The 21,646-nt window shown below is 40.3% G+C and overlaps 1 protein-coding gene across 4 annotated transcripts in view; it reads left to right on the top strand.

The window, feature by feature from the left end:
- IRAK4 (interleukin 1 receptor associated kinase 4) overlaps positions 1-21,646 on the top strand; it is a 47,149-nt gene that overhangs the window by 22,844 nt on the left and 2,659 nt on the right. For all 4 annotated transcript variants that reach the window (XM_030215998.1, XM_030216000.1, XM_030215999.1 and 1 more), the window contains 5 exons: positions 1,421-1,581; positions 9,387-9,451; positions 13,274-13,388; positions 14,860-14,969; positions 17,856-18,039. In XM_030215998.1, coding sequence (XP_030071858.1) covers positions 1,421-1,581; positions 9,387-9,451; positions 13,274-13,388; positions 14,860-14,969; positions 17,856-18,039 — 635 coding nt within the window. The remainder of the gene's footprint in view (positions 1-1,420; positions 1,582-9,386; positions 9,452-13,273; positions 13,389-14,859; positions 14,970-17,855; positions 18,040-21,646) is intronic.

The following is a 21,646-nucleotide window of genomic DNA, read 5'->3' on the forward strand; positions in this document are numbered from 1 at the left end:
ATTTTCAAGTATCCAGAAGATTCGCTTCCTCCTTTGCAGAAGTTATATTACCTTAAACCTGGGAAAAGTTCTCAGTCGGCTCCTATTCAGTTACAAGTACCTTCTGGATCTTTGGATATATCTGAATTCTTGGAACAATCTCAAGAAGAAATTAAGACTCGAGCAACTTTGATAATTTCCTTTGTCTTTATACAAGACAAAGAAGCATTACTGAGACTGTATTTTAAGAACTTACAACCTCAGTTTATGGGAGATAAGGTTTTGATTTTCCCAGATATTTCAAAATGGACTCAGCAAAGAAGAAAGAAATTTCTGGAACTGAGCCAAAAATCCTTGGAAATAGAAGCTACTTTTCAGTTGAGATTCCCATGCAAATGTTTAATAATGTTCAAGAATAACAAATATATATTTTATGAACCTGAACAATTGTCTAGATTTTTGGCTGTGCAAGGGGAAAAAACACCGGCCAAATAAATATTGGTATTAAGGTTCAAATGTAAAATAGAATACCACCTGCTCTAAATTTAAATGGTTAATTATTTCCACTTAACCAACTTCCCTTGGTGAAAATTGGGTTCTCCTCGTTTTGTGGACTGTTGTAATCAATGTTAGTTTATATTTTGGAATTAGAAATTTAGAATAATTCCCTTTAAAGATGTTACTTAAACATTGATGTATCTCTCAAAGAGTGTTATCTTTGATAAAACGTGAAATTAATAAAGAAAGTTAAATATAAAAATTTTGATACACTGCCCAACCTTAACAGATCCATTGCTTGCAGTTCCTTCCCCAGGATAAGTGGTAGCATTCCAAGGTCTACTTGTCAAATAATGGTTTATGGACTTCTCCCAACCCCTTTTTAAACCCAGCTACTTTAGTAACAAACAGCAGATAAAGACCAGCATGGTCTACTTAGTCCACCCAATAATGTGGCTAGAGTTTCATCTTTTGCTCTGTGCAGGTTACCTTCTCTATGCCTTTTTTTTTGAAGTGTGAAAATCATTTAAAATTTTCCATTCTTTGTGTTTATCCCATGCGTTCTTTGAATTCCATCATTGTTTTTATCCTCGCTGCCTGCACCAGGAAGGCAGCGGGAATGGAGAAATGAGTGCCTTGACCAAATCCTCTGGTAGCAAATTCTATAGTTTAGTTGTTGAGTTTATTTTAAATATGCTACCTGAGTTTTTAATTTTTTTAAAATCAGGATTAGGGTTTGTGAAGGCATAAATTTGCTATTTATTAGTTACCTGTTTATGATTTTGTAAACCTCTATCACAGGGGGGGGCAACCACAGTCCTCAAGGGTCATTGTTTGCAATTAATTAAGAAGGTGACAGAAACTAACCTTTAAAATATAGGTTATGATATGTATACATCAATTTTATTCTATTATAACTAAAATCTTTTATTATAAAAAACAGGTTTTTGCAGATTTTCATTTGAAGAGTTAAAGAAGAGTACAAATAATTTTGATGACCGACCTGTTTCAGCTGGAGGTAGAAAAGTGGGAGAAGGAGGTTTTGGGGTTGTGTACAAAAGTACAATCAACAGCAGAACTGTGGCAGTAAAGAAGTTAACAGCTGTAAGTTGTTCTAATTGGATTTTATAAGCTGTGATGATTTTTATAACCGAAAAGCTATACTTTGAAAAGAAAATTAAACAGGGATAAATTTGGACCTATTTGTTCCACAAATGAATGGCATTTACAGTGTGAGAGAATTTTGTCAGCCACCTAGGATGGTCTATTTCATCGTAATTTATACTCCAAAACATGATTATATCATGGTCTAAACTGTAATAAGATAGGAAGATAAGCCCACTGAATAAATCTGATGAAGAGGATATGTTTTTTCACAAATACTTTTTCACACAAGAATACTTCACTCAGGGGTCCTTTTACTAAGGTGCACCAAAAAATGGCCTGTGCTGGTGTAGACGTATGTATTTGACACAGTCAGGTCCATTTTTCAGCGCACCTGCAAAAAAGGCCTCTTTTTATAATGGCTGAAAATGGACTTGCGACAAAATGAAAATTGATGCGTGTCCATTTTGGGCCAGAGACCTTACCGCCACCCATTGATTTAGTGGTAAGGTCTTACACGTTAACTGGGCAGTATTCGTCAGCATGCATACAGTGCGAATTACTGCCCGGTTAGCGCTGCGTGCCGGAAAAGTTTCCGGTGTGCATAGTGGGTGCACGTAAAAAATGAAATTACCACCCGGGCCACAGGTAGCTGGGCGATAGTTCAAAATTGACGCGCGTATGCGGCTTAGTAAAAGGGCCCCTTAGTAACTTGTGGTTACTCCCTTTAGCAGCAATAACTTCAACTAGATATTTCCTGTAGCTGTTAATCAGTGTTTCGTATGATCTGTGAGAAATGTTGGCCCATTCTTCCATACAGAGCTATTTCAACTTCAACATTTTGGGAGTAATTTTATAACGTCACTTTTGCCCATGTGTGGCCTGTTAAAATTCTAACTGGTGTAAAAGTATACGCATTGTGGAAAACAACAAAGGAAGCAGACCTTGTGAAGAAAAACAGGTCATTATTAATTTGTAAAAGCTCCCAGGATTCTAATACAGATGCGTGACATGGCTGTGTTTCGCCAAATCCTGCTGTCAGGGTTTTTCTGCCACAGACGCGGATGGATTTTGGCGCAACATGGCCATGTTGGGCAACTCTGTTTGAATCCTGAGAGTTTTTATGGATTAATAAAGACCTGTTTTCCTTTACAAGGTTTGCTTGCTTTTTTTGTTTTCCATGTTGGATCTAGTGGACTGTCTGCTTTGATGTGTTCTAAAGTACACACATTGACGTGATGATGCATACTTTGCCAGTAGGCGTAGGGTAGAATTTGGGCTCAGCATGGGCAGTTTGCTGGTATACACATACATTATAGGATATGCTAATTTACATTCATGCTTAAATATTCTAGGTGTGGACATTTACATCTGCTCTAGAGGTTCATTGTAGGTGCAGTTTTTATGCTGGTTGTACTAGTATTTTATTAAGACGCGAAGATGCATAGGCGTCTGAAGAATGTCTACTGAAGCGCGTTAAGCCATATCATGCTTAGCACGTTAAAATGCTTACTGCAAGGCACATTAAAGCATTTTTTGATAAGTAACCTTTTTGCATGTTCTAAGCACGTATTATTTATGTTTTTGTATTTATTTTTTTGGAGGGGGCATGTCGGGGGCAGAGAATAGGCATGGACACACTATTCAGCTAGTGCATTGACATTTGTATGCGCTAACTGGTTAGCGTGTCCATAACGTGAGAGCCCTTACAGCCTTGTAAATAGCAGGTGGTAAGTTCTCCTGTGTCTTTTTCTTTCTTCAAATTACGTGCACTAATGTGAACATAGTACACGACCTGAAAAAGTAATACTTGATAATGCCCTGTTTTCTGGGCGCACTAGAAATGGGCTCAGCTTATGGGAAAGTCCTGCATTAGCATAAGCTAAGCCCATTTACTAGTGCACTTTACCCTGTGTGTCTTTACAAAATAGCACCTTTTAAACTAGGCACCCCCTTATCAAATTACGCTCCTTCAGAGCTTCCTTACACAAACAGCTCACTTCAAGTCTTGTTACATTTTGATGGGGTTTAGGTTGAGGCTTTGACCTGACCAGTCCAAAACATGAAATTTCTTCAGACATTTTTATAGTAGATTTACTTGAATGGGTAGGGTGGTTGTTTTTTGCTGAAGGACTCATATTTTTGACTCAACTCATGGACTGATGGCCTGACATTTTGCTCCAGAATTTTCTTTATAAGGCAGAACTCATGGTGCCATCTTTGATGGCACTCTGTCCAGGTCCTGTTGCAGCAAAGGAAACCCATACTGTATCTCCACAACAGTGCTTCACAGTCAGGACGAGGTTGTTACTTTGGATGGCAGTGTTTGTTACTGCAACCAAAAAGTTCAATTTTTGACTTCTCTGTCCATAGAACTTTATTCTATCATTCAGAGGCTCTTTGACTAACCTCAGCTCAGGCAGCCTGCAATGTGCATTTTAAAGAGCAGTGTTTATTTCTAGCTTTTCTACCATGAGCACCATTATCATTCATGCTTTTTTTTTCCTGATGATTACTACTACTACTACTTAACATTTCTAGAGCGCTACTAGGGTTATGCAGCGCTGTACAATTTAACAAAGAGAGACAGTCCCTGCTCAAAGAGCTTACAATCTAATAGACAAGTGAATGGTCGGTCCAATTGATGTGTAAACTCACATACACCTGCAAAAGGAGGCTTGCAGATCTTTAGATGTTAATGTGGGGTTCTTTGACGTCATGGATTATTTATATACCACAAAATACTTGGGATAAATTAAACTAACCATTCACACACATAACCACTAATATAGTTAATTAAATTATTTAAATTGTGCTCAGTCCATATCCATTACACCCATAGCGTTCCCAAGGAGAACATGTGGTAGTGTTTAGATGGAACCATCATAGCACAACCCGTGTTCCACCTCCTCAAAGTGTATGCGCACACACCTGCTGTTATATATAATGCAGCTTACAGTTAACGATGTTACAAACTCTTAAGACCCAGATCTCATTGAATCAGCTATACAGTAAAAACATGTACCCTTTAGTTCTTATTATACCACCAAGCACATAACTGTAATTATAATATAAATCCCAGTTCTAAGTAACATTCGCTTATAAAGCACATACATTTAGTTATAACCACTAGATATTACACATACCACAAATACATACTCAATGAATCTGAACATGTAAAAAGAAAAAATCACTTCCCTTAGGAACCCAGTGTGCTCGTGCAGGTGATTTAAAATCTTATCAAAGGTTCATTCATGCTCTTCAACGCCATCTCAATTTTCCCTTTATGGATTATTTGCCAGTTTGTTCATAGAGTGAACTGGTCAAAGTGATCACTCCTGGGTAGAAATCACTGTAGTCATCAGTTTTTTCTGTTTATAAACTGATAATGGACTGATGAAACTCTAAATGTTTAGAAATGATCTTGTAATCCTGTCAAGGTAGATGACCACTGGCTGTTCTTTTTCATCGGTCCTCTGCAAATTCTTTTGATTGGCAACTTATGATGAAAAATAAATTCAGAATGTTTTAAACATTTATATAGGACAGAATTCCCAAACTCTAGGTATAATGGAATTACTTCTGATTCCACCTTCAATTGAAACTAGTCTTTTCACATAGAATTAAAAATGTTATTTGAATTAATAAATCTCTGGGTAATGGTGATTTACTTGTTACTAGGCAGTTGCTTTGTGGAATAAGCTTCCAGAAGATCTGTGTTTTCAGACTGACTTTCCTTCTGTCACTGTACTTATGGAATAAATTACCCTCAGACCTTAGATCTGAGCTTTCAATTAAAGCCCAGTTAAAGACCTATTTTTTTCAATTGACTTTTAATAGCCTTCCAGATTAAGAGACTTTTTCTTTCTTCCTCCTGTAACAAGCACAGCAGTTCTTGCCTATTATACAGTTTGAGTTGTATGACTGGATTTCTTGTTGAACGTGTCTTTCCTTTCTAATTTTAGTTATTTTCTTTTGTTGTAATTTTATTATTATTATTACTGTGATTGTAAATCGCTTTGACCTCTTTGTAGAAAAGGCGGTATATCGGTGCCATTAAACATTTCTGACATCACTTAAAAATTTGTTTGTTTTTCTTTGTAATTTTGGGTTGGTCTGTTTAGTCAGTTTTTTAATGGCTTTATATTTGATTGAGTTGTGCCAGTAATTAATGTGTATCTAGATAAAATTTGTGACCTGCATTGAACTATTTTTGGATTTACTGGAATGTAAGAATCATGATTAGATTAATGTGTGGCTAGGAAAGCGAATATAATGTTGGGTATTATTAGGAAAGGTTTGGAAAACAGGTGTGAGGCTGTTATAATGCCGTTGTATCGCTCCATGGTGCGACCGCACCTTGAGTATTGTGTTCAATTCTGGTCGCCGCATCTCAAGAAAGATATAGTAGAATTGGAAAAGGTGCAGTGAAGGGCAACTAAAATGATAGCGGGATGGGACGACTTCCCTATGAAGAAGGACTAAGGAGGCTAGGGCTTTTCAGCTTGGAGAAGAGATGGCTGAGGGGAGACATGATAGAGGTATATAAAATGAGTGGAGTGGAACAGGTGGATGTGAAGCGTCTGTTCACGCTTTCCAAAAATACTAGGATAGGGGGCATGCGATGAAACTACAGTGTAGTAAATTTAAAACAAATTGGAGAAAATGTTTCTTCACCCAACGCATAATTAAACTTTGGAATTTGTTGCCGGATAACGTGGTGAAGGCGGTTAGCTTTGTAGAGTTTAAAGGGGTTAGACGGTTTCCTAAAGGACAAGTCCATAAACCACTACTAAATGGACTTGGGAAAAATCCACAATTCCGGGAATACATGTATAGAATGTTTGTATGTTTGGGAAGCTTGCCAGGTGCCCTTGGCCTGGATTGGCCGCTGTCGTGGACAGGATGCTGGGCTCGATGGACCCTTGGTCTTTTCCCAGTGTGGCATTACTTATGTACTTGATTTTAACTAACTACTACTACTACTTATCATTTCTAAAGTGCCACTAGATGTACGCAGCACTGTACACTTGAACATGAAGAGACAGTCCCTGCTCAACAGAGCTTACAATCTAATTAGGACAGACAAACATGATAAACAAGAGATAAGGGAGTATTAAAGTGAGGATGATAAAATAAGGGTTCTGAACATGTGAATAAGGGTTAGGTGTTAAAAGCTCCATCAAAAAGGTGGGCTTTTAGCTTAGATTTGAAGCCTGCCAGAGATGGAGCTTGATGTACCGGCTCAAGAAGTCTATTCCAGGCATATGGTGCAGCAAGATAAAAGGAACAAAGTCTGGAGTTAGCAGTGGAGGAGAAGGGTGCAGATAAGAGAGATTTACCCAGTGAACGGAGTTCCCTGGGAGGAATATAGGGAGAGATGAGAGTGGAGAGGTACTGAGGAGCTGCAGAGATAAATGCACTTATAGGTCAATAAGAGGAGTTTGAACTCTATGCGGAAGCGGATAGGAAGCCAGTGAAGTGACTTGAGGAGAGGGCTAATATGAGTATAACGACACTGGCGGAATGTTAGTCGTGCAGCAGAATTTTGAACAGATTGAAGAGGAGAGAGATGGCTAAGTGGGAGACCTATGAGAAGCAAGTTGCAATAGTCTAAGCGCGAGGTGATAAGAGTGTGGACCACACAAATTTTGACTTGTTCATACTTCATATATAATTGTGTGTAATTTATACCTTTGAATTCTATAAGGGGTAGTTTTTACTAAGCTGCAGTAAAAAGTAGCTTTAGCATGCCTTTACATGTGTTTTTCCATCAGAAGAGGGAGGGCTCCCCCCAGAGGAGGGGAATGATTCAAAAGTAATGAGTCTGTTTCATAAAGATTTGCTCAGTACTCTTATTTCTGAGGCAGTGGCAGTGCTTTCCATTGAGGAGCCTTCTGCTTCGGTGTCAGGAGTTCCATCTTCGTCAATCATTTGGGGGCTTAGAGGTCCTACTAAGGCCTTCCCGATGCATCCAGACATTCAAGACCTGATTACATCAGAATGGGTCTCACCAGACATGGGATTGAGAGTGGGAAGAGCCATGAATCGTCTCTACCTGTTGGTTCTGGAGGAAAAAGATAAATTGCAGCTTCCCAGGGTGGGGTCCATTGTTATGGCGGTGACTAAGAAGACCATCTTGCTGGTGGAAAGTGGCATTGCCCTAAAAAACCTACAGGAGAGGAAGCTAGAAGGCTAACTGAAACAAGCCTTTGAAGTGTCTCGTTGGGCCTTCAATTGATAGCATGCAGCTCATTTGTGGCAACAGCATGGCTGAAGTGGCATCAGCAGTCTGCAACACAAGATGGGCGTCATAACACCCAGCTGGAAGCAGGGTTGGCCTACTTGGTGGATGACATGTTATGGCCTGCAGTATGTCTTTAGCTGTCAATGGCATGTCGGCAGCTCTGGTTGCGGCATTGGGCAGCGGATGTAGCGTCAAAGTCACATCTATATAAACTGCCCTTTCAGGGTAAGTGGCTGTTTGGAGAAGATCTCAGTAATTTTGAGAAAGAACTGGGGGAAACTAAGCCACAGTGGTTGCCGGAGGATAAGCCGAAAGCTTCTGTCTTCGTGGGGGGCTCTTGATCTCAATTTCAAGAAAGCAGATAGTGCAATGTGGTCAGAATTCCCACTTTCACTCATGCCAATCTTACTTCTGTGTGGACAGGAAGTCCTCCTCTCAGCTAGATCGCCCAGTGCCTCCTGAGCTTTGCAATGATGCGAGGCTGGTCCACTCTTCTCTTCTTCCGGTGGGAGGACGTCTTCAGGAGTCTGTAGTTTGAGCTCTAGATGGAGGAAGTTCCATAATACTGGAACACTGTCCCGTAGCATACTCTTACACTATCTCACAAGCCTTTGGGATGGAAGCTCTTAATTCTTTTCACCTTGAGGTCTTAAAAGGCCTATTTCATAAAGCTTGTCAGGATGGGGACATACTTCTGGTGGTACTTGATGAAGGCTTTGTTGAATGTGGAGTACTAATACGTATGAAGATGTGCAGGAGTGTACATGAGAAGCTGATATTTTACAAATATTCACATTAAAAAGAAGTATGGCATGAACTCAGCAGTTTCCATGTGGAGGTGCCAGCGGCTATTTCACCGTTTCCATCTGTTGCTGTTCCATTTACAATCCCAGATGTGCATTTGTAGCCAGTTTAAGTAATGAGGCTACAGTTTTTATTGTTCCTCATTTTTGGAGGTAGAAATAAACAAAGGAAAATTAAAGTAATTTTTCTTTAATCCATCATGTAAAGCCTTGGCTGAAATTAGCACTTTTTAAAAAAACATCCATGCGTCTCATCTTGTCTTTTCCCACTAATAATTAACTTGGCAGTCATAGTTTTAAATTGTCTGAAAAGGTCAAAGTCTTCTGTGGCAGAGCAAGATATTACAATAGTCCATCTAGCTTTTGGTAGATAAAAAGGCAGATGAAAGAAATGGATTTAATAAAAAATGAAACTGGAGAATCAATTTTAGATATGGGGAGGAAGAAAAGAATACAGCAACGAATAGAAATGACTCAGGAAAAGGATTTATGAAAAGACTAACAAGGGGAAGTGGTAAAGAATACTGGGACCAACTCAATTAAATAAAATAAAATAATGCAACAAAGGTACAAAAAATATGAAGCAAATGCCAGGTTTCACATTCGTTTTATTACTGTACCGCTCTCCATAGTGATGAATCTGCCATTTTTATTATCTGTTCCTTTCTAGACTTAAAAAATGTTAGAACACATTTGCATGACTGTTTGTTTCCTTTTTAACCCTTTGGGACTTCTCTGTTTATTTTTCCTTTTAGTTTGTTGATATTAGCATTCAAGAACTGAAAGATCAGTTTGATCAAGAAATCAAAACAATGGCAAAGTAAGTAGAGATACCTTTTTAATGTAGTGGACTCCATTAAAGTCGCTGAAAATTGCCATCACAACTAACAAGTTTAAACCAAAAAGCTGATGCTTGCCCCTAAAGAATACTGCAAAATCATATAGGCAAGAAGGAAAATACTAAGTGTTAATTTCTTAAGGAAGAAAGAGTTCGGAAACTCTGTATTCACTGTATATCTTTGTGAATTACAGACTGTCATTAATCTCAGGCATATTTTTCAGTAGAGATCTGTATCATAATCTCTACAGAAAAATATGCCTGAGATTAATGACAGTCTGTAATTCACAAAGATATACAGTGAATACAGAGTTTCCGAACTCTTTCCTCCTTAAGAAATTAACACTCAGTATTTTCCTTCTTGCCTATATGATTTTGCATCACAACTAACACCAATTTAAATGCTGTCATGCCAGGGAGACAAAAGTACAATCATCTCGTAACTTAATTTAGAAATTCAAGCTAATTCCATGAGAGCAGACCGCTTGCTGAGAGAGGTACTGTTAAGTTGATTTTTAATTTCGGCCTCATAATTTTTTTTTAAAGCATCCTCATATCTAAAATTAATGCTCTGAAACAGGATGAGATTACTATTGTGTTTGGAGATGGTGGAGTTTATTGATTTGCCTCATTTTGCAGCTTCTATCAAGAGAACAGGTGTCTGACATAGCAGGTGAACAATAAGTTAAGACCTCTAAACACTAAGGGGCCCTTTTACAAAGGCACGTAGGTGCGTACACGTGTCAAATTGGCGCTACCGCGTGCCCCAGGTGATAATTCCATTTTTGATGCGTCCAAAACACACGGTAGAAAATATTTTCTACCGCATGGCGCTTACCCGGTGGTAATCGGTAGTTTACATGCACCGACGCTTACCGCCCAGTTAGCGCATGAGACCTTACCACCAAAGTCAGTGGGTGGCGGTAAGGTCTGAGCCCAAAAATGGATGCGCGCTGGTTTTAATTTTGCCGCATGTCCATTTTCAGGCACAAAAAAAGCGCGTTTTTTTTACAGGCACGCTAGAAAATGGACCTGCGTGTGTCCAAAACACACGCCTATACTAGCGCAGGCTACTTTTAGGCACGCCTTAGTAAAAGAGCCTCTAAGACGGTGATGGCGAACCTATGGCACGCGTGCCAGAGAGGGCACGCAGAGCCCTCTCTGTTGGCACATGCGCCGCCGGTCGCCTCACCCGAGACTTTCAGCCCTCCCTCCCACCCACCCTGCGTCAAGCATTCCTTCCTCCCTCCCTCCCACCCGGCGTCAAGCATTCCTCCCTCCCTCCCACCCGGCACCAGCCCGCCCGGCCTCCATCCCTCCCTCCGAACCCGAAGAAATTTAAAAGTCTTCCCTTGTCCGAGTAGGCGGCGTCAGCATCAGCAGTAGCAGCGAAAAGCGTGCTGCTGGTTCGGCGCATTTTCAGCCTTCCGTCTCTCAAGCTCTCTGGTCCCGCCCTCATTTCCTGTTAGGGCGGGACCAGAGAGCTTGAGAGACGGAAGGCTGAAAACGCGCCAAACCAGCAGCATGCTTTTCGCTGCTACTGCTGATGCCGCCTATTCAGACAAGGGAAGACTTTTAAATTTCTTCGGGTTCGGAGGGAGGGAGGAATGCTTGATGCCGGGTGGGAGGGAGGGAGGGTGCCCTGGTGCACGCCGGGTGGGAGGGAGGGAGTGAGGCCTGGTGCTTGGGTGGGAGTGCTGGGTGGGTGGGAGGCCTGCCTGGTGCTTGGGTGGGAGGCCTGCCTGGTGCTTGGGTGCCTGGTGCTTGAGTGGGTGGGAAGGAGGCCTGCCTGCCTGGTGCTTGGGTGGATGGGAGGGAGGCCTGCCTGGTGCTTGGGTGGATAGGAGGGAGGGAGGCCGGCCTGGTGCTTGGGTGGGTGGGTGGCAGGGAGGCCTGCCTGGTGCTTGGATGGGAGGCCTGCCTGGTGCTTGGGTGGGTGGCCTGGTGCCTGATGGAGGGAGGGAGGCTTGGTGCTGGGTGGGAGGGAGGCCTGCCGTTGGGAGGGCAGGGGGGAGAAGAGGGTGGCTGGACGTTGGTGGCTGGAGGGGAGGGCAGGGGGAGAGGAGGGTGGCTGGACATTTGTGGCTAGAGGGGAGAGGAGGGTTGCTGGACATGGATGGAGGGCAAGAAATGAAGAAGAAAGGAGGAAAGTAAAGAAATAAATGGAAAGGAAGTCCTGGAAATGGAGTTAAGAGAACAGATAGAGAGCAGCAGAATCAGCGACTAGGACCAATATGGATAGAAAAACAAAATCACCAGACAACAAAGGTAGAAAAAATCATTTTATTTTCATTTTAGTGTTTGGAATATGTCCAATTTGAGAATTTACATCTGCTGTCTTATTTTGCATTGGGTATACTGGAGCTGTAACAACTTACAGAAATGATTTATAATGAAAGAAAATCGTTGTTTTTTTTTCTCCTATACTAGTATAATATTTTCAATGATGTCTGTTTATATGCGCCATGGCTGGTGTAAGGGGGTGTGGCTATCAGGGGTGGAGTCATATGTGGTGACCCCACCCATAATGAGTACCGGCACTTCGCGATAAATAATTAGATTTTGGGTTCCTGTTTGGGCACTCGGTCTCTGAAAGGTTCGCCATCACTGCCCTAAGAGGTCATAAGTACATAAGCATCGCCATGCTGCGACAGACCAAGGGTCCATCGAGCCCAGCACCCTATCACCGACAGCGGCCAAAAGAACAAGCAATTTGTCCCGCCCATCCTAGAAATACTGTATTATTCCCTCGTCCATTCAATAACATTCTATGGCTTTTTTCCTCCAGGAAGCCGTACAACCCTTTTTTGAAGTCCGCTAAGTTAACTGCCTTAACCACCTTTTCTGGCAGCGAATTTCAGAGTTTAACTACGCGTTGAGTGAAGAAAATGTTCCTCCAATTCGTATTAAATTTACCACACTGCAGCTTGTACTAAGTTGCAGTAAGCACCATCGCATGCTTACCACAGCTTGAAAGGGTTTACTGTGGGACACACTGAGGTGTCCCATGGTAATTTTGCACTCTGCTTGCATGCACACCACATGCTAAAAAAAAAAGTAAATTTTTTTTGCAGAGGGGTTGTCTGAAGGTAGAGAGTGGGCATTTCTATGCACTAACTGATTAGCACGTGAGCCGCTTATCAGCTATAAAATAGGTGGCGGTAAGGGCTTATGCGCTAATCTTTTTTTTTTTAATGGTCATGTGCTAATGGCAACATTAGCGCATGGCCATTAATGCCAGAAATTGGAAATTGATCATTTTCCAACTGTGGGAAGAAATGCTCTCAGCGCATGGGAAAGACCGTGTAAGGGCGTGTTAAGGCCACTTTTCCATGCACCTTTGTAAAAGGACCCCTAAGAAAACTAATACACCCAGCTAAATTAGTTGTTAATCAAAAATAAGCAACTGAAAATTAGAATTTTATACTGTGACATGAGAAAGTGTCAAGGATTAGCAAAGCAACATCAAATTGTAGTTTGCTATTGTGATAGACATGAGGAAAGCCACTGCTTGTCCCTGGGATCAGTAGCATCAGTCTTGCTACTATTTGGGATTCTGTTAGGTACTTGTGACCTGAATTGGCCACTGCTGGAAGCAGGATACTGGGCTAGATGGACCACTGGTCTGACCTAGTATGGCTATTTTTATGTTCACTAATATAGTGGCCTCAAAAGGTCTGTGTAACACAGACCGTTAAAACTGAGTTATCCTCCCATGAACCCATCACTTAGACCTGAAAGAAATGGAATTAGTTTAAGTGACCTCAGTGTGAATCAAGTGCTTTTTTTTTTGTTTTTTCACAGATGTCGACATGAAAACTTGGTAGAACTGATTGGCTTCTCTAATGACAGTGATAATCATTGCCTGGTGTATGTTTACATGCCCAACGGTTCATTGCTAGATAGGTTAACTTGTCTGGTAGGTCAGACTTTTTACAAATTTAAAATATGTTGTCATGTTTTGAGCAACCAATTGGTGCCACGTGATTAACAAAGATGATTTATGGTTCCAAATGGAAATAGCAATGAAGCAATTTGGGACATAGAAAGGTGTCATTGAAGAAGTAGCAGATTGTTACATGTTATTGAATTAGCAATTTCTAGAAGGCTCTATACCATTGTAGCCCTTATATCATGGGAGGAGACAGACTTCAGCTGGATTAAACAATGTATACCATGCATTTGTAGGTTTTCATTTAACTCTTACACTGGATTATTGTGGCATTCCTTTATCTACTCAATAAGGAACACATACCAACTTTTAATTTTTAAGATATTTATTTATTTATTGGGATTTATTAACCGCCTTTATGAAGAGATTCACCCAAGGGTGGTGTACAGCAGGTACACTTAAAACTTACAGTTTTGTTAAGAGCATAATAGTAAAATGACCAAGTATAAACATAAATACAATGAATGAGGTAAACTTGAAAACAGCAAATTGAAATCTAATAATAGGACTAACATGATACAGGATCAAAAATCTATACATTTAACAGCACTGAAATTTAATTAACAGAGATATAATACGATGTCAGCATAATACTAATGAAAAATCTAATAAGCGCACAATTAGAACATTCAAATAATATTGCTATGATACTAATCCTTTTTTACAATACAGCTTACCGTAAAACTGAGGGGCCAAATGCAGATATATACATGGAGACAAGATGGGTGGTACAGATTCAGTTGGGATAAATAGATGGGTGGCTAAACTAAAGGCAAGTTCTTTGTATATATCTAATTGAACATAATCCAAAATTGAAATATATCTGAATTTAGCAGCCAGAAGATTAAAGATCTTATTTTAGAAGCATCCCCAAATGTTAATAGAAACTCCTACACATGTACATCATCCACATGTACAATTAACGATAGCTGTTTTTGAAAGCTACTACGAGCACATGGGAATCCACATCATGCAGAGATTTCAAGAAGGTGTGGTTTGAGCAAGTCTAAAATATCAACCTGTATTCCCAATCTTAGAAGGGAACACACTTGGGTATAAAAAATTGAAGCCTTCTGATTAATAATTTATAATTGTCCGTTAACACACACTAACAAAAGAGAATATATCTCACATTTTACTTACCTCATGATTGGATCAGAAATGGCTAAGTAACATGCTAGCTTCTTAAGAGGTTACAACCTTCTTGGAAAGTGTAAATATTAATAGGTAAACAGGTGTGTAGGTGGATGTGATTCTTCTGGAGAGGGGAGGGAAATGAGAGAGAACCTAAGAGGTTTTTTCTGTTTTAAAGTAACTGGTATGCCATCCTGGGAATATCAGCAACAATGTAAGATCACTGCCGTAAGCTGCCATAAACCTTATCCTCTTTTTCTATATAAATTTTACATTTTTTTCTTTAATTTTTGTATTGTTTTAGGATGGCACACCCCCTCTTTCATGGATAACAAGATGTAACATTGCTCTGGGTATGGCACATGGTGTCAGTTTCTTGCATGAAAACAACCATACCCACAGGGATATTAAAAGGTAAATTTTGTGGAAAGGTGATTGTTGATAATGCCCAGTAGAAGCAGACAGAAGATTTAGTTAAATGTGGAATTGTTTACCTGTGTCTTTAAGAACAACTCAGAGTGTATCTACTTTTAAGAAAAAACTTGGGGGTCCTTTTACTAAGGTGCACTGAAAAATGGGCTGCGTTAGTGTAAGCGCATGCTTTGGGCGTGCGCAGATCCATTTTTCAGTGCGCCTGTAAAAAAAGGCCTTTTTAAATTTTTTTGACGACAATGGACGTGCGGCAAAATAAAAATTGGCACGCGTCCAATTTGGGTCTGAGACCTTACCGCCAGCCATTCACTTAGCGGGCAAGGTCTCTCGCACTGTGTAGTAATCGCCTATGCACGTCAAGTCGGAGTTACTGCCTGATTTTCGCCGTGCATCAGAAAATAACATTTTCTGGCATGTGTAGTGGACGTGCGTCAAAAATGAAATTACCATGCAGGCCATTCGGTAGTCAGGCGATAACTCCAAATTGACGTACGTTGGGTGCACATAGGCGCTTACACGGCTTTGTAAAAGGGCCCTAATTTTTTTTTTGTTCCAACAAGCGTATTGTAAAGGGGGGGTCTGCTTCCTCTTGGGTGGAGCCAGCAAGCCTGCAGGGCTCACAGGGTTCCAGGACAGAATGCTGCTGATACTGGGACTCAGGGCCAAAGTATTTTATTATCAAGGCAATTTCATACCAAAAATCATAATATATTCTTCAAAACAAAAAGTACAGCCCTCTTAAAATAGTCATCAAAAGAAAAAGGTACAGTCCTCATAAGATAATCTTCAAAAGAAAAAAAGGTACAGTCCAGGTCCCAAAATCCCTCAGCAAACGCTCAGCTCCTCAAGACCAGAGGTCTTCTATTAGTGCATTGGCTTTCCCTTCCCCCTCCTTCAGAAGAGTTTAGTAAGAGTTCAGCACACTTCCAATATAGCACAACAGTTCAGAACAAATCTTCATGGACAGTCTTTGCACATCAAACCAATACCACAAATCACCTGCCTTTTCACAGCACAGAGGGAACCCTGTAAGCAGGGTTGGCAGTTTCTCCCATCTCTCAGCACCAAGCTCGGTGTGGCCTCCTCCACTGCCTTCAAGTGCTGGGCAGGGCAACCTTTGAATTTTCCCATTCCATGGTAGCTGGCTCCTATCCCTTAGGCAGCTCTAGTGGCAGGCTACTTCCTTCCTCCACATACTCCATGGAATCTCTCTCCATTCATCTCCCCTCTCTCCTGGTGACTGAGAGCCTCCAGGAAATCTGCTCTCCCCTTCTCACAGCTGGGGGAATTATATACTGATGGCGAAGCCAAGGAAACTGAGCTTCATCCTTCCCTCGCCCTCTAGTGGGGAAGGGAGTAACAGGCTCACCCTGCCTCAAGCCATTGTTCCCCCCTGCTGGGACTGGGAATACATTCCATCTTTTTAGGACTACTCTCCTCATTCTTGCAAGGACTTCTGGGACCCGTAATTCTGGGCTCAACTGCTTCATTGGGGAATCTCTGGAGTTTGCCTTGTCACAGTATGCTACAGAATGAAAGAAGCTTGATGGGGAGGTTTTGGCTCTGGTTTTTGTTTTATCTTTTATATTAATAAAAAAAGTTTTTTTGGAGGGGGGGGGGAGAAGAAATAATAGTGGAAAGTGTTTTTTTTTTCCTCTGGAGTACAGATGTATGAAAGAGAGCTGGTGGATTTACATAACATTGAATGTGTTATTCTTTTTTGTTTTAATCTTATGTTTTACATGTGATTTAATTGTGTGTTATGTCTTGTAAGCCGCCAAGAATTCCTGAGATTGAGCAGGTTGATAAATCTTTTAAATAAATAGCGTTTAAAACCTTATCAAATGCTGAGTAGGTGAGAGCAGAGAGCTTTGAAATTTGTAAACACAAGTTCAAAGCATATCATCACCACTGTTTTTACCTATATGTAATCTTGAGTGAATTATATCGCTCCTCTTTTTCAAACCATATTTCTTCCCTGTATTGACATGAATCACTGCCACAGCTCTGCATGGCTTTATTAGAACTATTAACAGTAAACATGAAAGATGCTTTTTTTAATTGAATATATTAATTCTGTTATATTCATGCTTGAGCAGGACTTAAATGTTGCAGCAAGAGTTTTAGCAAAAGAGGATACACCTGGAGCAGTACAGTCTGAGTCTGTACTATATTATAAGTGAGAATTGTGGGTATTAACATAAAGGACAACTACTACTACTACTTACAACTGGTAGTTAATGAACGAGTTGATTTGAAAGCCATAGATGTTCTTCAATACAAAGTATAAATTTACTTAGCCTAAATTAACTAGTTTTAAAAAAACGTTTTCATGGATTTTAAATATAAGGGGGCTGATATCCTGGCTAACTCCTGCAGTCTGCCTAACTCCCATGGTCAGTGCTAAACCCAAATATTCAAGTCAGGGCCAGTGACTGACGTTGAATATTCAGTTTATTTTTAGCCAGTTTGAACTTAACTGGTCAAGTCGATATTCAGACTTAGCCGGCTATGTTTAACTTGGCCAAAGATATCCCACCTATGCACATGGCCAAATACAGCCATTAAAGTGGGGCTGAAGATCAGTGGATAGCTAGTTATGTCAGCCGATCTAACCAGCGATATTCAGCGGGAGATAGCAGACTGTTTCCCCACTAAATATCGCTGGATAGCTAGTTATGGAGTATTTAACCTGGCTGGTTAAATGCTTGCTTTTGAATATCAGAGGGAAGGAAAGTATACCTTAAAGAGTCATCTATGTTAAGATGTCTTCAGAAAAGTCAGAAAAAAAAGTTGGGGGTGTATCAACATTTATGCTTTTGGGCCATTTCAAAAAACACTGTTGTAGTGGTTGCTTCTATTTTCTAGTGCAAATATCTTGCTGAATGAAAATTTTGTGCCCAAAATTTCTGATTTTGGACTTGCAAGAGCATGTGGACAATTGAATAACACAGTTATGACTGAAAGAATTGTGGGAACGACAGCCTACATGGCACCAGAGGCACTGCGTGGGGAGATAACCATCAAATCAGATATTTTCAGCTTTGGTGTGGTGAGTAGAAAAAGAGGAAACTGGGTTGTGTGTTTAATCAGAGGATCAGTGAAATATTAAGGAGACCTCTTACTAAGTTGCAGTAAGTTCTAATGTGTGCATACCACATCAAAAAATGCCTTACTGTGTCCCCAAAATTGATGTGCACCATGCACGCGCTAAAAAATGTGGAGAGTGGGTGTGCTCTGCACTAATCAGCACAGCTATATTGCATTGCCACACACTAACCGATTAGCACATGAGCCCTTACCGCCTACAAAATAGGTGGTTGTATGAACTTACGCAGTAATGGTCACGCGCTAATGGGGAAATTAGCAAGTGGCCATTACTGCAAAAAAAAAGAAAAATCAACTATTTTACTGTGGAAAAATGGCTTTAGTGTGCAGGAGTGACCCGCATAAGGAAACGCTAAGGCCACTTTTTACCGCAGTTTGTTAAACAAAGGGCCCCTATATTTTTGAAGAGTCCATACATTTTGAACTTTTATCATTTATTTTTCCTAAGCTTCTAAGCAGCTCTTTTACTAATGCAAAGAGCTCACCAAAAAAAGGTATACCACCATTTTGCGGTAATTTGCCTGTTTGAGCGCATTAATCATGTTTCCTTATTTCAGGAAGGGGCGGGGAATAGGCTTTGCGTCTTTATCCAGCTAGCACGGTCTGAGTAGGCTGTGCCAACTGGATAATGCACACTTAACACGGGAGCACTTAACGACTCCTAAATAAGATACAAAGGTCTGTCAGGGCCTACGCACGTGTAGCGAATGTCAAATCAGCATTACCGCCCTGCTAGCGCATGCACCTGGCGGTAATTCTGAGTTTGGCATGCGCTGAAAACACGTGGTAGAAAATAGTTTTTATTTTCTACCGCAGGGGTGTTCCCGATGGAAATCGGCAGTTTGCGTGCACTGGACAGTTATTGCGTGGATAACGTGTGAGCCCTTACCACTAAGTCAATGGGTGGTGTTAAGAGCTCAGGCCGTAAATAGACGCACACTTGTTTTAATTTTGCTGCACATCTATTTCCCAGCCCAACCTCCCCTTTTTTTTCCCAGATGCGTTGGAGAAATAGTCCAGTTCACGACCAATACACACATACACATTACTGCAGGCCACTTTTTAGCAACCTTTTATAAAAGGGCCCTAAGGTGCAGGACCTGCAAAAATCCTTAAAATACTGGCACCTTAAATATGAGCTTAGTGCATTTTTGTAAAAGGGCCCATAAAAGAACTAATGTGGAAGTTTGTTTCCATTCTTCAATTTTAGGAAGTGTTTTGTTTTGTTTTTTTTACACATTTAACAGAAAAAAGCTCTTCTAAATTGAGGTTTATTGTTTTGAGGATTGCGTGACTGCTGTTGAGAAAACACCAACAGTGTTGTGGATGGTAATGGGAGGGAGGCAAGGAAGGAACCTCATAGGTTCTCAACATCCCCTCGTACCCCTTTGGGCAGTGACCAAAAGTGATCTAAACTAATCTAATCTCTGGCATGTGTAAACCGCTTATCTCCACAATAAGTTTAAAGCAGTTTACTTAAGGTTAGCTAGAAAATCACTGGAAGTTGTTATTCAGAGAACAGAGGCATATAAATCAAAACAAAAAATTTTAGATTTAACAGTCTTCATAAATGGAATGAAAAGGTTTTTTTTTTTTTAAAGTGCTTTTGAAACAAACTAGGAAGGCTGCTGCTTGACACAGAAAGGCAGCCCATTCCAAAATGTGAGTTGCCTGGAAAAAGAAAGCCATCCCAGACTTTGTTAAAACAAATTCCCATAATCAAGGGAAAGAATAACACATGATAATCTGATAAATGAAATAATTCCATCTTCCAGCCAAAGTTATCAGCTTAGTAAAGTGAACAGGAACTAAACTATGTATGGTTTTAAAAACTAAACAGGTCAATTTAAAAGTTCACGGGCCTGAACTGGAAACCAGTGAAACTATATCAATAGAGGAATAATTCTGTAGTATTTCTTTGATGTAAAGATCAAACTGGTTACTGTATTTTGCAAGTGTTGAAGTTTCTTACATACTCTAGTAGAAATTCCTGAATAATCTGGGATAGTCCCAGCCTCTGTACCAGCAAAACAAAGGGATCTTAATAAAGGAAGGGCCTGCAGTCCCGTGTTTCCTGGGCAAATATATGACATAGGAGAAGAATCCCCAGCTATGAAGAATGATAAGATCAATCCCAGCCCTGGTTATAAATACAGTTTTAAGTTGAGAACAACAAAATCCCTCAAGAGAAGGCGAAGCAGTATTTGGAGTAAAGAAGATTAGAACCAGGAAGCAGAAGGAACTGGATAGTGGAAAGCAGGATTCTCTCAACGTTCTCTGCGGAGGACTGTGAAATAAATAGGCAAGTGAATAAAAATGAGTGCAGAGGATGGTTTTGTGGAGGGTAATTTAACAGGGCACCTAGGCTGTGATGGTATATAGGCATATATATTGTCTTTAATAATTTATTATGTGTTTATTGCCTAAGTGGAATATACAAAAATTCATAAAATATAACAAATAACTAGCTAAAACAGACAATTGTACATTCATACAATAAAAGCCTCCATTAAAAAAAACACGTGCTTCAAGTAAATTACATGCATACCTTAAGTACATAAGTATTGCCATACTGGGAAAGACCAAAGGTCCATCAAGCCCAGCATCCTGTTTCCAACAGTGGCCAATCCAGGTCACAAATACCTGGCAAGATCTCAAAAAAAGTACAAAACATTTTATACTGCTTATCCCAGAAATAGTGGATTTTACCCATGTCCATTTAATAATGGTCTATGGATTTTTAATTTAGGAAGCCGTCCAAACCTTTTTAAAACTCCGCCTTTACCACATTCTCTGGCAACAAATTCCAGAGTTTAATTACACGTTGAGTAAAGAAACATTTTCTCCGATTCGTTTAAAATTTACTGCATTGTAGCTTCATCGCATGCCCCCTAGTCCTAGTATTTTTGGAAAGCGTAAATAGACGCTTCACATCTACCTGTTCAACTCCACTCATTATTTTATAGACCTCCATCATATCTCCCCTCTGCCGTCTTTTCTCCAAGCTGAAGAGCCCTAGCCGCTTTAGCCTTTCCTCATAGGAAAGGCGTCCCATCCCCTTTATCATTTTCATTGCCCTTCTTCTCTGCACCTTTTCTAATTCCACTATATCTTTTTTGAGATGCGGCGACCAGAATTGAACACAATATTAGAGGTGTGGTCACACCATGGAGCAATACAAAGGCATTATAACATCCTCATTTTTGTTTTCCATTCCTTTCCTAATAATACCCAACATTCTATTTGCTTTCTTAGCTGCAGCAGCACACTGAGCAGAAGGTTTCAACGTATCATCAACGACAACACCTAGATCCCTTTCTTGGTCTGTGACTCCTAACGTGGAACCTTGCATGACATAGCTATAATTCGAGTTCCTCGTTCCCACATGCATCACTTTGCACTTGCTCACATTAAACGTCGTTTGCCATTTAGACGCCCAGACTCCCAGTCTCATAAGGTCCTCTTGTAATTTTTCACAATCCTCCTGCGATTTAACGACTTTGAATAACTTTGTGTCATCAGCAAATTTAAATTACCTGACTAGTTACTCC

The sequence above is a fragment of the Microcaecilia unicolor genome, chromosome 10 (genome assembly GCF_901765095.1).
Source record: "Microcaecilia unicolor chromosome 10, aMicUni1.1, whole genome shotgun sequence".
Lineage (NCBI taxonomy): Eukaryota > Metazoa > Chordata > Amphibia > Gymnophiona > Siphonopidae > Microcaecilia > Microcaecilia unicolor.